The sequence below is a fragment of the Oculina patagonica genome, chromosome 7 (genome assembly GCF_052425735.1).
Source record: "Oculina patagonica isolate OP01 chromosome 7, crgOcupat, whole genome shotgun sequence".
NCBI lineage: Eukaryota > Metazoa > Cnidaria > Anthozoa > Scleractinia > Oculinidae > Oculina > Oculina patagonica.
The window spans coordinates 14,080,584-14,092,671 of record NC_135764.1 but is presented as its reverse complement, the minus strand read 5'-3'; the positions used below and the strand labels follow the sequence as shown (position 1 = coordinate 14,092,671).

The 12,088-nt window shown below is 40.2% G+C and overlaps 1 protein-coding gene across 1 annotated transcript; it reads left to right on the top strand.

The window, feature by feature from the left end:
* Positions 1-3,804: 3,804 nt before the first annotated feature.
* Positions 3,805-7,041, top strand: LOC144661030 (uncharacterized). Its single transcript, XM_078521744.1, has one exon. The coding sequence runs from the start codon at positions 4,579-4,581 to the stop codon at positions 5,863-5,865; it is 1,287 nt and encodes a 428-aa protein (XP_078377870.1). The 5' UTR covers positions 3,805-4,578; the 3' UTR covers positions 5,866-7,041.
* The last annotated feature ends 5,047 nt before the right edge of the window (positions 7,042-12,088 follow it).

Genomic DNA, 12,088 nt, shown 5'->3' with positions numbered 1-12,088 from the left:
TGATTATTGCATAGCTATATAACAAAACAACAACAACTACTAAGTGTGGCTGAAAATGGGGAAGTGGGTGACAAAGTGCTCCACCAAAAATATGTCAGCCCCTTGTACTCCTGGAGTGTCAAGCAGCCCAGGGAGAGGCACACGCCGGATGGAGAGGAGGGAGTAGGGCCACCTCTCAGGGCCGACAGTGAGCATTCCTGGGTAGAGAAGACTGAGTTGGTTGGGCCTCATCTCTGATTGGAGGGAGTTGGGCCTCCACTAACCTAAATCCAGAGAGTACATAATAAAGGGAGTTTGGCCTCCAAAAATATCAAGTCTATGGGGGCGAAAGTGTGACTATATCCCCACAAAATGCAAAGCATTCCCCCATTGACGAGCCACAACAGTAGAATAAACAAAAGTAATAAAGTCCAAAAGAAATTACAAAGAGTCCACTAGTGTTTGGGAAACTTGTACCAGAACTGAGGGCGGGGTTTTGATATATCTCTCGAAACAGTCTGAGGACCATCTACCCAGAACCTTAATAAGCCCTGGAGACAAATTGGCTGAAGCAGCTGTGGTGGCTGCACCTATTCTAAAACTATGCCCAGCGTATTCTTTGAAATCCAGCCCCACCCCCTTGGAAAGAAGGAGCCTTGTTTCTTTTGTAAGGTTTTCCCGAGTAAGAAAGAAGCCAGATTCATAGGAGAAAAGGGGCCCAGTATTAGCAAATGGGGTCCTAGAATTCAGGTATGCTAACATAGCAGAAATAGGGCATAGATTTGAATTAGTTCTCCCAATTACTATAGACTGCCCTGTTCTAAAGGGGTCTGTCTTTGAAACCTTTAAACGAACCAGCATGTACTTGGGAGAAGAGGAGGGCATAAAGGTCACATCTGAAAAAGTTAGATGGCATTTTGGATCAAACTTAGAGTTACATGTCAGTTCACCAATACGAAGAAAACCGAAGAAGGCTAGAGTCATAGCGCTAGCTGCCCAGATCATGAGGGAGTCCCTGTTCCCAGTATATTTGACATTGAGAGGTTGACAAAATAAATTTTAAGTAACCCAATGTGATTGGTCTGCGAACTCTAGAATGCACACCCTGGGAACGTTTGATTCCCCGAAGAACAAGCTGAAGGCGAAAAAAATTGGAAAGGTTTAATTCATGACCATTGCTAGAGTGATGGTGTTTTGTATAGGTAATCACATGATTTCGAGTGCAATTTGGGATAAATCAGCACGAGTAAATTTTTCAAAGGCTAACAAAATTGCAAGAGCCCGTAGGGCGAGTGCAATTTGTAGTCTTTGATATAATTTACGAGTGCTGATTTATCCCAAATTGTACGAGAAAAATCATGTGATTTCTTGTTAATATTACACATACAAAAATTTCACTTGAAGTGGATGACAAACAAAACGTGTTCAGTGGCTTACCTTTCCGAATCGTTCTTAAACATAACGGAGTTGCCGGGCTTCGTAAAATCCAGATACCGCTAGGGGATTTTAATCTCTCTGTTATGCATTATCAGGTGCTTTTATCCTCATTCAGTTGCATTAGTATGGGCTGAAATGTCCAGCTTCGATTCACGCTTGTAATCTTTCTTCTTTACGAGCCGTCGCGTAAGAAAATCCACGATTGGTAGCTTTCAGTAGTTTCGTAAAGCCTTTCTTGTGCTGTACAAACGTCCAATTCCTAGTACTTTGGTTTATATACTAATAACTTTCGTTAATTAAATCAGTTAAACGTTTCATGAATCGTTATGTTTTTGCTCGATTTTTGCTCTCTCAAACACTCCGACAACGGCCGCCATTTTGTTTTGGCGCGCTTTCCGACTTTCCTGTCAATCAATTTAATTTCAACTTTCTGCACTGTTTGGGATTAATTGACGTGCTCTCAGCCAATGAGCATGCAGAATTTTTTGTATGTATCGTATTATTAACTGCAGATAAATGATTCTTTATAGTACTATGCTGTACTGAACAGGCCATGCAGCACACCGAAAAGTTTATTAAGATATCCTCATTGAGGGGGAGCTTGGGAGAAACTCTCATTTGTGAGCAAAAGGCATAAAATTGTCGCACACCAGAACTATATGCTTTCTTTGACGTTATGAGAAAGCGCCATTCCCAGGTAATACTTAGCTTCCATATTCAAAGACTGTGCAGGTGGGCAGGGATGGGCTCTGGAGCTGCATTGGACTGAGGGGCTAGCTGACGGAAACGCTCCATCTGAAAACGAGAAAGAGAGTCCGCAATATTGTTATCTCTCCCAGGGACATGTACTGCACGAAAAAAGAAGTTACGTTGGAGGGTACAGAGAGTTAGGTCCCTAACTAGGTCCATAATGCGGGGAATTTTGGATTTTTTGGAATTAATGACCTCCACCACACCCTGATTGTCGCAAAAGAACTTTATGCGGTTAGAGGTCCACTGGGGCCCACAAATGGCAAGCAATTGCAATGTTGATGGCAAATCGTTCCTGCCAGAGGATACTTATGCCAGGTTGACCTAACTGTTGGTGGGGTAACCACTTTCCCTGGAACCAGCTATTTTGGAAAAAGCCCCCATAACCCACTGAGCCAGAGGCATTTGTAAACAGACAGAGCATCTCAGAAGTGTCCCACAAGGATGACAGGAACAACCCTACTCCATTCTACTTATTAATGAATAAGCTCCACATTTGAATATCCTTATAAAAACCAGTAGTAAGCTTAATGTGGTGGTGGGGGTTTTTTGACACCTCTGGTAAGGCCAATAATTCTTTGGAGAAAAGGGCGCCCTGGTGGAATGACCTTACATGCAAATTTTAGTGTACTAATCAAAGATTGGAGTTCTTGAAGGGTTGTGGAACGCTTGCACGACGCGCGATCACGTGGGTGTCCAATTACAGGTATCCAATTTGAGCAACTTTAAATTGGATACCTGTAATTGGACACCTACGCCATCCGCGCGTCAATCATGCGCATTTAAATGGGTTTTTTCTTGGTGTTTTCTAACTTTTTGTGCAACCAACTGAATTTACCTTGGACTTTTTCTCACAGAAAAGGTTCCTAAAGACTTCCTAACCTCGCATTTTGTTATTGACACGATTAATTAGTAATTGGACCTCGTGTCGTACAATTCAGAGAGTAATCGCTGCGCGCTCGGCCGATTTCGAAATGACTCGCCCGATTACTCCCTGAATTGTACTCCACTCAGTCCAATTACTATTACAAATTTGAATATATCTGCAACTCAGATAGAGTAATCACAACAATATTCACAGATAAACAATCGTGTCTTTTTTTAAAACGCATTGTTCACACCAGTAAAGCGTGGAATATAATTACCATAATTACCATTTGGAAGAGACACCTTCGGAAATCTCAAAGGGGGTCTCAATGGGGTTAGCCGTTAGCCGTAAAACGGCCAAAAATTTAACCGTTAGGCGTAAAAATTGGTAAATTTTAACCGTTAGCCGTAAAATATGTTAACCGTAAAAAATCGGTCAGTAATTATAAATAAACCAAACTAGTTCACTTCATCGTCCCAGAACGGCCCTGAGACCTAAAATATGTTTTTCAACAATGGAAATTAATTTTTAACTTTTTAAAACAATGAAAATTAACTTTAAACATTTGTTAACCGTTATGGAAATAAATTAACCGTTAGCCGTAAAAAAGCCAAAATTTTAACTGTTAACCGCCACCCCATTGAGACTCTCTAACAAGTTATCACATGATTTTTCTCGTAGAATTTGGGATAAATCAGCACTCGTAAATTTTTCAAATTGCACTCGCCCTACGGGCTTGTGCAATTTGGTTAGCCTTGAAAAATTTACTCGTGCTGATTTATCCCAAATTGCACTCGAAATCATGCGATTACCTATACAATTTCTGCGCAGTTAGGATGCGCAACAACATCTGACAAAATCTGTTCATTTTGTTTTTTAAGATAGGACACAATATTTTTGCCACCCTGTTTTACTGACAAGATAACCCAGACATCACGTCCTGTTTTCAAGTTAAGAATATAAAATAAAAGTTATGAGTAGTTTTGTTTAGTTTTATATCTCCACTTATATAACTTTATATAAATGCATATCGAACACTGCCAAATTGACTGTCTGGTGACTGTCTGGCCACTGGGGTGCTATATATCATATAGTCTACTTAAGCATGGCACAACTTTAAATTACCTTAGATCAAAACCGAACTATGAATGAACTCGAACCACTATATGCAAAGGCGAAGGTGATTTCACCTCTTCCCGCAATGACTGCGCATAGTGAAAATTAAGACCTTGTTCAAGACGACGGTCCCTGAAAACCATATTCTGTCATTCGGCTCGTCCTCGTTCAGGTCAAATAAGGGAGTGGTTCCATTCTACCCACACTCCCCCCCCCCCACCACCACCACCACTCTTCACCCCATCGGCCATTTAGTTCTGTTTTGATATTCGCTCCAGCCCCCAGAGTGATTGCTCTTTGGATGGACTGAGGGCTCTGGGAACAAGAATATCAATATTTTCCTCTTTCGTTTTTACGAATCCCTCGACATTCAGACAAATACTACCGATACATCAGACGAAAATATAAAAGACCGGGTAGTTTTCGTAATGTCGACGGTTTCCGAAAGATTTCCTGCTTCACTGCCACTTATGGATGCTACGAGGAACCATTATGGCTCAGTTGAACTTCGTGTTTTGAACCATGACAACATTAACAATGAAACGTCCAGCGAAACCGGAAGAGAACTGTGGAACGTTGATCACTTGGAGAAAAGAACAACTCAAGTCTTCAAGGCGCTGCAGGTACTGGGCCTCGTTATGGGAGAGAGATCAAGAAGATTAGGATGCTTGTTCATCCGGCTGATTGCTGTGATAGCCTGGGTGCCGGCAACGTTTCTTTCGATTTGCGTGGCGAAAAACCCCATCATGTCCTCACCGAGCGGTTTACCGACAGTTTTGCTTTTCTCGGGACTTGCTCTTTCACATCATTTCGGAGCTCTGTACGTATTCAGACATCGTGGACGACTTCGAAGGAACGTTTACTTGGCGATCGAACGAGCAAACTTTTGCCGAACCTGTGTGATCGTGATATCAGTATTTGGCATTTTAACCTTAACGTATCTCGTTCTACTTGTCTACTTGTACGCCACGCAACCTATTCATCCAGTCCCATGGCTTCAGATTTGCGTTATTTATTTCCTGGGTTACATTTACTGTGCCTCAGTGAGCGTAGCAATGAATCTGATGTTCAGTGCAGTTTGCGCCGCCATCAATATCCGGATCAATGATTTCAAGTGTAAATTCCGAAACTGGTCGGAAGGTCTGCGGGAGGCCCTCAACGAGTACCAGGAACTCTGCAATTTCATGCACCATGAAGTCGAGGCAATAAAATGGTGGTTGTTGGTCAATGTCATTAGCTTTTTCGTCATATGGCTTGTCGATTTCCATCTCTGGCAGATCCTGACATCAGAAGCAGGAGAAACAAACGTGGTGAGGTTAGTGTTCTACAACTGCTCCTTGAGGGAGCCGCTTCCAGCGCCCAAGCTGACGCTTCCTGACGGACTGATCACCGGCTGTGAAATGCTCTTCTCCTCCTTAGTCTTCTTCTTCTTCATTTTTCCGCTGTACTGGGCTGCCATGTTAAACGTACACTGTAATAAGTTCCGTGAATGGATCAACTGTACGCGGGTGCAGACGGACGACAGGCCCCTAGGCCACTTCAGCATCACCTCTCTGGATTTCTTCATCAACCGTGTCCAGGTGGCCAGCTACTTTGCTTTCAAGCTTAAGCTGTGCGGTATTAACGTGACAAAGGTGGTGATTTTCGTGACAGGTTTTATGACAACAGTGCGGTTTGTCATGGACATCATGATGAAAAAGCTGCTTCATTCTTAGATTCCTCATACTGTTAGGTATGTTAAAAAACGATTGAGAGAGTAAGGACAGAACAAACAAGCACTAGAGTTGACACAAAGATTAGAATAATCTCTTTTGTTCGCTAGCACCCATTGCGTTCTTATTGCTTTAGTGCACTCTCATTGTTATCAAAAAATCAGTCCTTAATAATGGTAACCTGCGATCAGGCTCACCGCCGCGAGAAAAATAACGCCTGATCGCAGGTTATAATAATGGTTCCTCTCAACGCAAATAAACGACGTGAATTCAGAGGGAGTTTTACGCTTACGGCATTGCAGCTTAGGGCGTCTTTCTTTGCAACATACGCGTATAGATTTTTTTTTTTGGATAGGCCAAACTCCCACACTGAAACGGCGTTTTCGGTCACCGAAAACGGAATTTTTCAAAAAACACTCTCCAAAGTGGGTAAATTTGAAAAAGCCGTCCAGCTGGTGTAGTGGGGATGGCGAAAACGGGCGAAAACGGGACTTTTTGAAAACGCTAACGTCAAATATATAGTCATGTGATCTTTGCCAAAACAAAAGGTTTTATTACCTTAACAATAGCTCTGTGCATGCGTTATAACTCTGCGTGCGATGAAGCGTATCGTTTTTTAAATTTACCTGGGTTAATGTGGACGGAAAACATTTTAAACAGCGTTTTTAAGCTTCTCCATTTTCAAATTTACCCGGGTTAATGTGGACAAGGCCTAACCTTAGTCTGTTAGTTTAAACACTTGAATATGAGCTTTTTAGGTGCTTTTGTTAAAAAAAAAGAAAAGAAAAATGAACGGATAAGTCAGAATGCAACATGATTTTGGCGTGTATACTGCAATATTGAGGCGCCATTAGGGGTTTTAGGGATACGGGATAGTTGGGGAAAAAATTATAGGGATACGGGATATTAAGAAAAGAGATTGTCGGATATCGAACTTTAAAGTTTTACAGGAATTAATGGGATACGGGATACTTTGCTGTAGCAGGGATCGGGGTGAAGGATAATGTGTAGTCTTGTTTGTAGCGGCTTCACGAAGAAAAAAATTGTTTTCAGTTCATCGATTGGGACGTTGATAATTTTCTTTTATGTAATCCAAAAGGTATGCCTTTCTAATAATAAACTAGAGTGTGAGCTTAAAATAACCAGTTTGAGATTGAAATAAAAAGCTGTTTTCTTCTCCATTCTGTCGCTTTTGAACCATACGTTAAGGTATCACGGAAGGAAAAATGGCGTTTTCGTACCAAGTCAAATTGTGTGAAAACCATCAATGATAACCCCAATAAAGTATATATTTTCTGAAAGCTTATTGAATAAAGATTGTAATTTTGGATTTTTTTGATCATATAGACCATGATAAGCAACGTCAGCATTTTGTTTGCAATTATGATGTTGCGCAACTTTAGGTTTATTTGAGAACACATTTACATGAGAGCCAAAACTTTTATGTGGAATTTGATCTACATATATTGGTCTAAAAAAAGGTGTCTCAAATTTTTCTTTTCTTGCTCCATTGATTTTTTATGAATTTTTAATCCTAAAGAAGCCCTAAAAATGCCATTATAAAGTTTAAAAGTTCATAATAAATTAATTTCGTTAAATCAGTTAAACGTTTCATGAATCGTTATGTTTTTGCTCGATTTTTGCTCTCTCAAACACTCCGACAACGGCCGCCATTTTGTTTTGGCACGCTTTCCAACTGTCTCTTTCTCGTTTTCAGATGGAGCGTTTCCGTCAGCTAGCCCCTCAGTCCAATGCAGCTCCAGACCCCATCCCTGCCCACCTGCACAGTATTTGAATAGGGAAGCTAAGTATTACCTAGGAATGGCGCTTTCTCGTAACACAAAGAAAGCATATAGTTCTGGTGCGCGACAATTTTATGCCTTTTGCTCACAAATGAGAGTTTCTCCTAAGCTCCCCCTCAATGAGGATATCTTAATAAACTTTTCGACTATAAAGAATCATTTATCTGCAGTTAATAATATACATACAAAAATTTCTGCATGCTCATTGGCTGAGAGCACGTCAATTAATCCCAAACAGTGCAGAAAGTTGAAATTAAATTGATTGGCAGGAAAATTGGGAAAATCATCTCAGAAGTGTCCCACAAGGATGACAGGAACAACCGTACTCCATTTCACATTTGAATATCCTTATAAAACCCAGTAGTAAGCTTAATGTGGTGGTGGGGGTTTTTGACACCTCTGGTAAGGCCAATAATTCTTTGGAGAAAAGGGCACCCTAGTGGAATGACCTTACATGCAAAGTTTAGTGTACCAATCAAAGATTGGAGTTCTTGAAGGGTTGTGGAACGCTTGGACTGGAAATCCTGGAGAGCGGTTTTGATTCGCTCAACCTTGTCCACAGGCATTCTTGCTTCCATTTTTTTTGGAATCCAGAATTATTCCCATAAACTGTATAACAGTGCAAGGACTCTCAGTTTTGGGCACTGAAATGGGGATATTAAGGTTCCTGAAAGTTAGAATCGATGCTGGAAAGACTCGCCTGACAATTTCATAATTGATTAAAAATAAATGGGCCTGAGCGGAGCCCAAAAGGGAGTACTTTGTCAAAATAGTAAAACCCATTCCAGAACATTCCTAACAGTTCCCAATCATCTGGATGGACGGGGAAAAGCCGAAAAGTAGACTCCATGTCAGTTTTCGCCATGAAACAGCTGGGACCAAACTCCTGAATAGCGGCAACTGCATTATCTATGGTAATATATTGCAGGGAAAAGTCATATTTTTCAATGAAATAGTTAATGCTGTATGTCCCGGATTTTGGGAAGGACAGATGAAAAATTGTTCGAAATTTTGGGAGTGCTTTTTGGGGACCAGATCAATGGGGGGAAACATGAAAATTCTTAAAAGGAGGGGAAGGGAAGGGACCCACAGTACGCCCTTTAGAGACTTCATCTGCAGCATTGGCAGAAACTACCCCAGGGTTCAGAGAGGCAGTAGGCAAGTTTTTTGAAAACCGTGGACCTCTAGGACCGGAGGAGCCAATCCTAGCCCCCTCCCTCAGTTCTGAGCACAATTTCTGAACAAATTCCCTTTTAGGATGGTGTGATAGAGCCTGGTGTATAATATGGACATTAACTGGGGTAACTACATCCCCAAAACTACTTGTCACGGTGGCGGGCACCATGATGCTGGGTGTGGGATTTTTCAGCCCGTGGGGGTGGGGCTTTGGATACCCCAGAGAGACTGGGGCAGTTGACCCCAATGTGATCCCCTCCACACCCTGGGCGGTTACACTTGTGTAAATAGGGGAAGAGGTTTCTTGAGCAAGCGATATTCTTGTTAAAGCTGTGGCACGTACGGTCGTTCCCTCCTGTACTGTGCCTTTGCTGTGAGAGTCCTGATAGGAAAACTCCTATCTCCTCCTTCATGAGAGAAGGGGCGACAGTAAATGTTTTAAGCCATAGTCCTTCGAGTGGGAGGCATAACTTGCCGTAATTACGCATTCAAAGATGCGATAAACAAGTTCGAGAGCGCTTAACAGCGACGAACGGCGAGAGATTAGAGAACTCTGGATGTGATTTTAGGCACAAAACAAAATAAACCACTAACAACTGCTTGAAAACAGTACTAACTTTAGTGTTGCTCGTGGTGAAATTGAACAAAGACAAGAGTTATTAATTAACTGAAATTTATTTCCGGTGGTCAATAAATTGTGATTACAAAAAACTCTACAAACGTTGTCAAAATTAGCCAAGGTTTTAAACTATTACAATGTCTCATGGTCATGTTGTCATTTTCACAGTATACTCAATCAATTATTCATAAAACTTGTGATATCTATTTTGAGTTTCCAGTTTCCAGTCTCGCGCATTTGATTTTTGTTACCCTCCACTCTTACTCTGGGACAGTTAATTTAAAAACAAGCGGGAACCCCGATTATCCTGAGTTTCCACGTTATTCAACCGTTCTTAGCATACTGTCTCCCACCTTGACATGACGGTTAGGCTTTTGTACATTATGCTAGCATTTTATCGAGCATTTTAGTGAGGCAAAAGCATTGAGCATTATTCGAGTATTTAAGTGGCATTTTCCCGGAAAATTATTTTTTTTCAGATAAAATAAAAAAGAAAATATTTTTTTTAGAGAAAATGAAGACTAAAACTCTAAATTCAACAAGAATTAACTTTCTGGAGATAGTCAACTACTTTCTGTACATAGCCTCGTAGATGATTTTGAGGATTATGTTTTTTTGGCTGTATTTATGAACTTGTATACGTTGTTGTTGTTACTTTGCAACACTTGTGCGTTTATTTAAAAAAAACGTTTGTATAATGAGCATTATCCGAGCATTTTAGTGACTTTTTGGGGGAAGACCGAGCATTTAAGTGGTGAAAACGGAGCATTAAGGTGGAGCATTTTAGTGGGGAAACAAAAGCATAATGTACAAAAGCCTAATGACGGTGAAATAGCCGAATTTCTTTTTGTGACGGAAAACAGTCTCAGACAGTAAACTCTTCTTAAGACGGAAAATCCTCTGATATGAATCTTGTGAAGGACGAGTCTTCTGTCTCAAATTTGTGAGCCCATTTTCCCGTCTAAAACGACGGAAAACTCGTCTTAGACGGAAAACCATCTTAAATTCACATTAAACAAAGGAAATCAGCACGGGCTTTTTGTTTGTCACACGGGAAAAAGACTGGAATTAGAAATACAGCAATTCGCCATTTTCTCATTTCCCACAATACACTTTGTTTGCCCCCAAAATTTTGCATACCTTTGTTTTAAATTTCTTTTGGGGCATTCAGTCGTCCCAAGAGAAATTTAAAACAATACTTATGGAACATTTTTTAGGCAAATAAAGTGTATTATGTTACCTAGCTTCTTTGTGCCTCGTGGCACACAAGGCCTCAAAGTGTATTATGGGAGATGTGGAAATGCTGAATTGCTTCTGGGATAGAAAAGTAACCTGGCCTCGTACTCGTCCTAGTCTCCTACGTCTCTAACCGAGGTCTTATTTTATAGTTTTCAACTTATACAAGTCATGGCTTTAAGATGGTTTTACCGTCCTTAAATTCATATTAGACGGAATTCTGGGAGACGGAATTTCGTCTGCGAAGAGTTACCGTCTTCCAAAATATGAATTCGCTAAATATTGTTTTCCCTCTTTTTTCACGTGACACAAACCGCAAAAAATAGTGGTGTTTTGAAATCCGAGTCGTTCAAAAGGTGAGAAAAAACATCAATAAATTATTCGCCTTTGAATGACTCGATGGCTTGTCTGTACTTTCATGAAAGAGTTTTGTTTGTGAGTGATAAAAGTTCTTAGGCGTTCAAATAGGTACATTAGTTGACGAAAATTGCAAATTTAAGTGCAAAAAACATTGATTTCCAAACCACATGAATTAGTTGTTTGAATTATTTCACCATTAAAGCAAGTTCTGGTTGACTTCAGTACAAAAACCACATAGTACAAAAACCACATTTATTAAGGAAAGCATAAGATGTTTTAATAACCTTAAGTGAAATAAAAACAGAGTTTATTTTGAAGCTGTTGACTTGCCAAGAAAACCGAGTGTCCTCAAATTCGCACCAAAATGTGAAGCCATGCCGAAATGCCGAGATGATATTGTGAGAAGCAGAAGATGAAAATCAAACACCATGCGTACGTTCGTGAGAACAAATTGCTTTGAACCTATTTATGTACTTAAAATAATCCTTTAAATTGAATAGTTGGTATGAGTCCAAACACCCGAACTGGCCACTGAACGACACATGACTTGAAAATGAAATTCGCACTAAAATGACAAAACAAATAAAAAACCTATAGTTTCAAGATATTTAAATGATATTTAAGAAAAAACAGTAGTTTAGGGGAAGCACATGGTTATAGCCAACAAGTTAGCGCAAAACTAAACAAAATTGATACCCAAAATGTGGCTCCAGCTATACACTGGGAAAAAATCAGAATATCTCATCTGTCGTGAAGAAAATGCATACTTGTAACAGGATTCATTTTATGGGGGCTGCTTGAGTTTAAAATTCTCGTTTTCTGCCACGACGTTTTACTTAATAACTACTTTTTTTTTCATAACGCTTATTAAAAGCAAGAGCGCCGACAAAAAAAAGTTCTAATTGAAATGGTAAAGCTAACAAGACCACGGGGGAGGGAAAAAAATACCTTTATAACTATCTCGCCTTTGTTGTTTGTATAAAAGCTACACAAATTATAGACTCTACAAACTATTTGGCAAAATACTGAAATG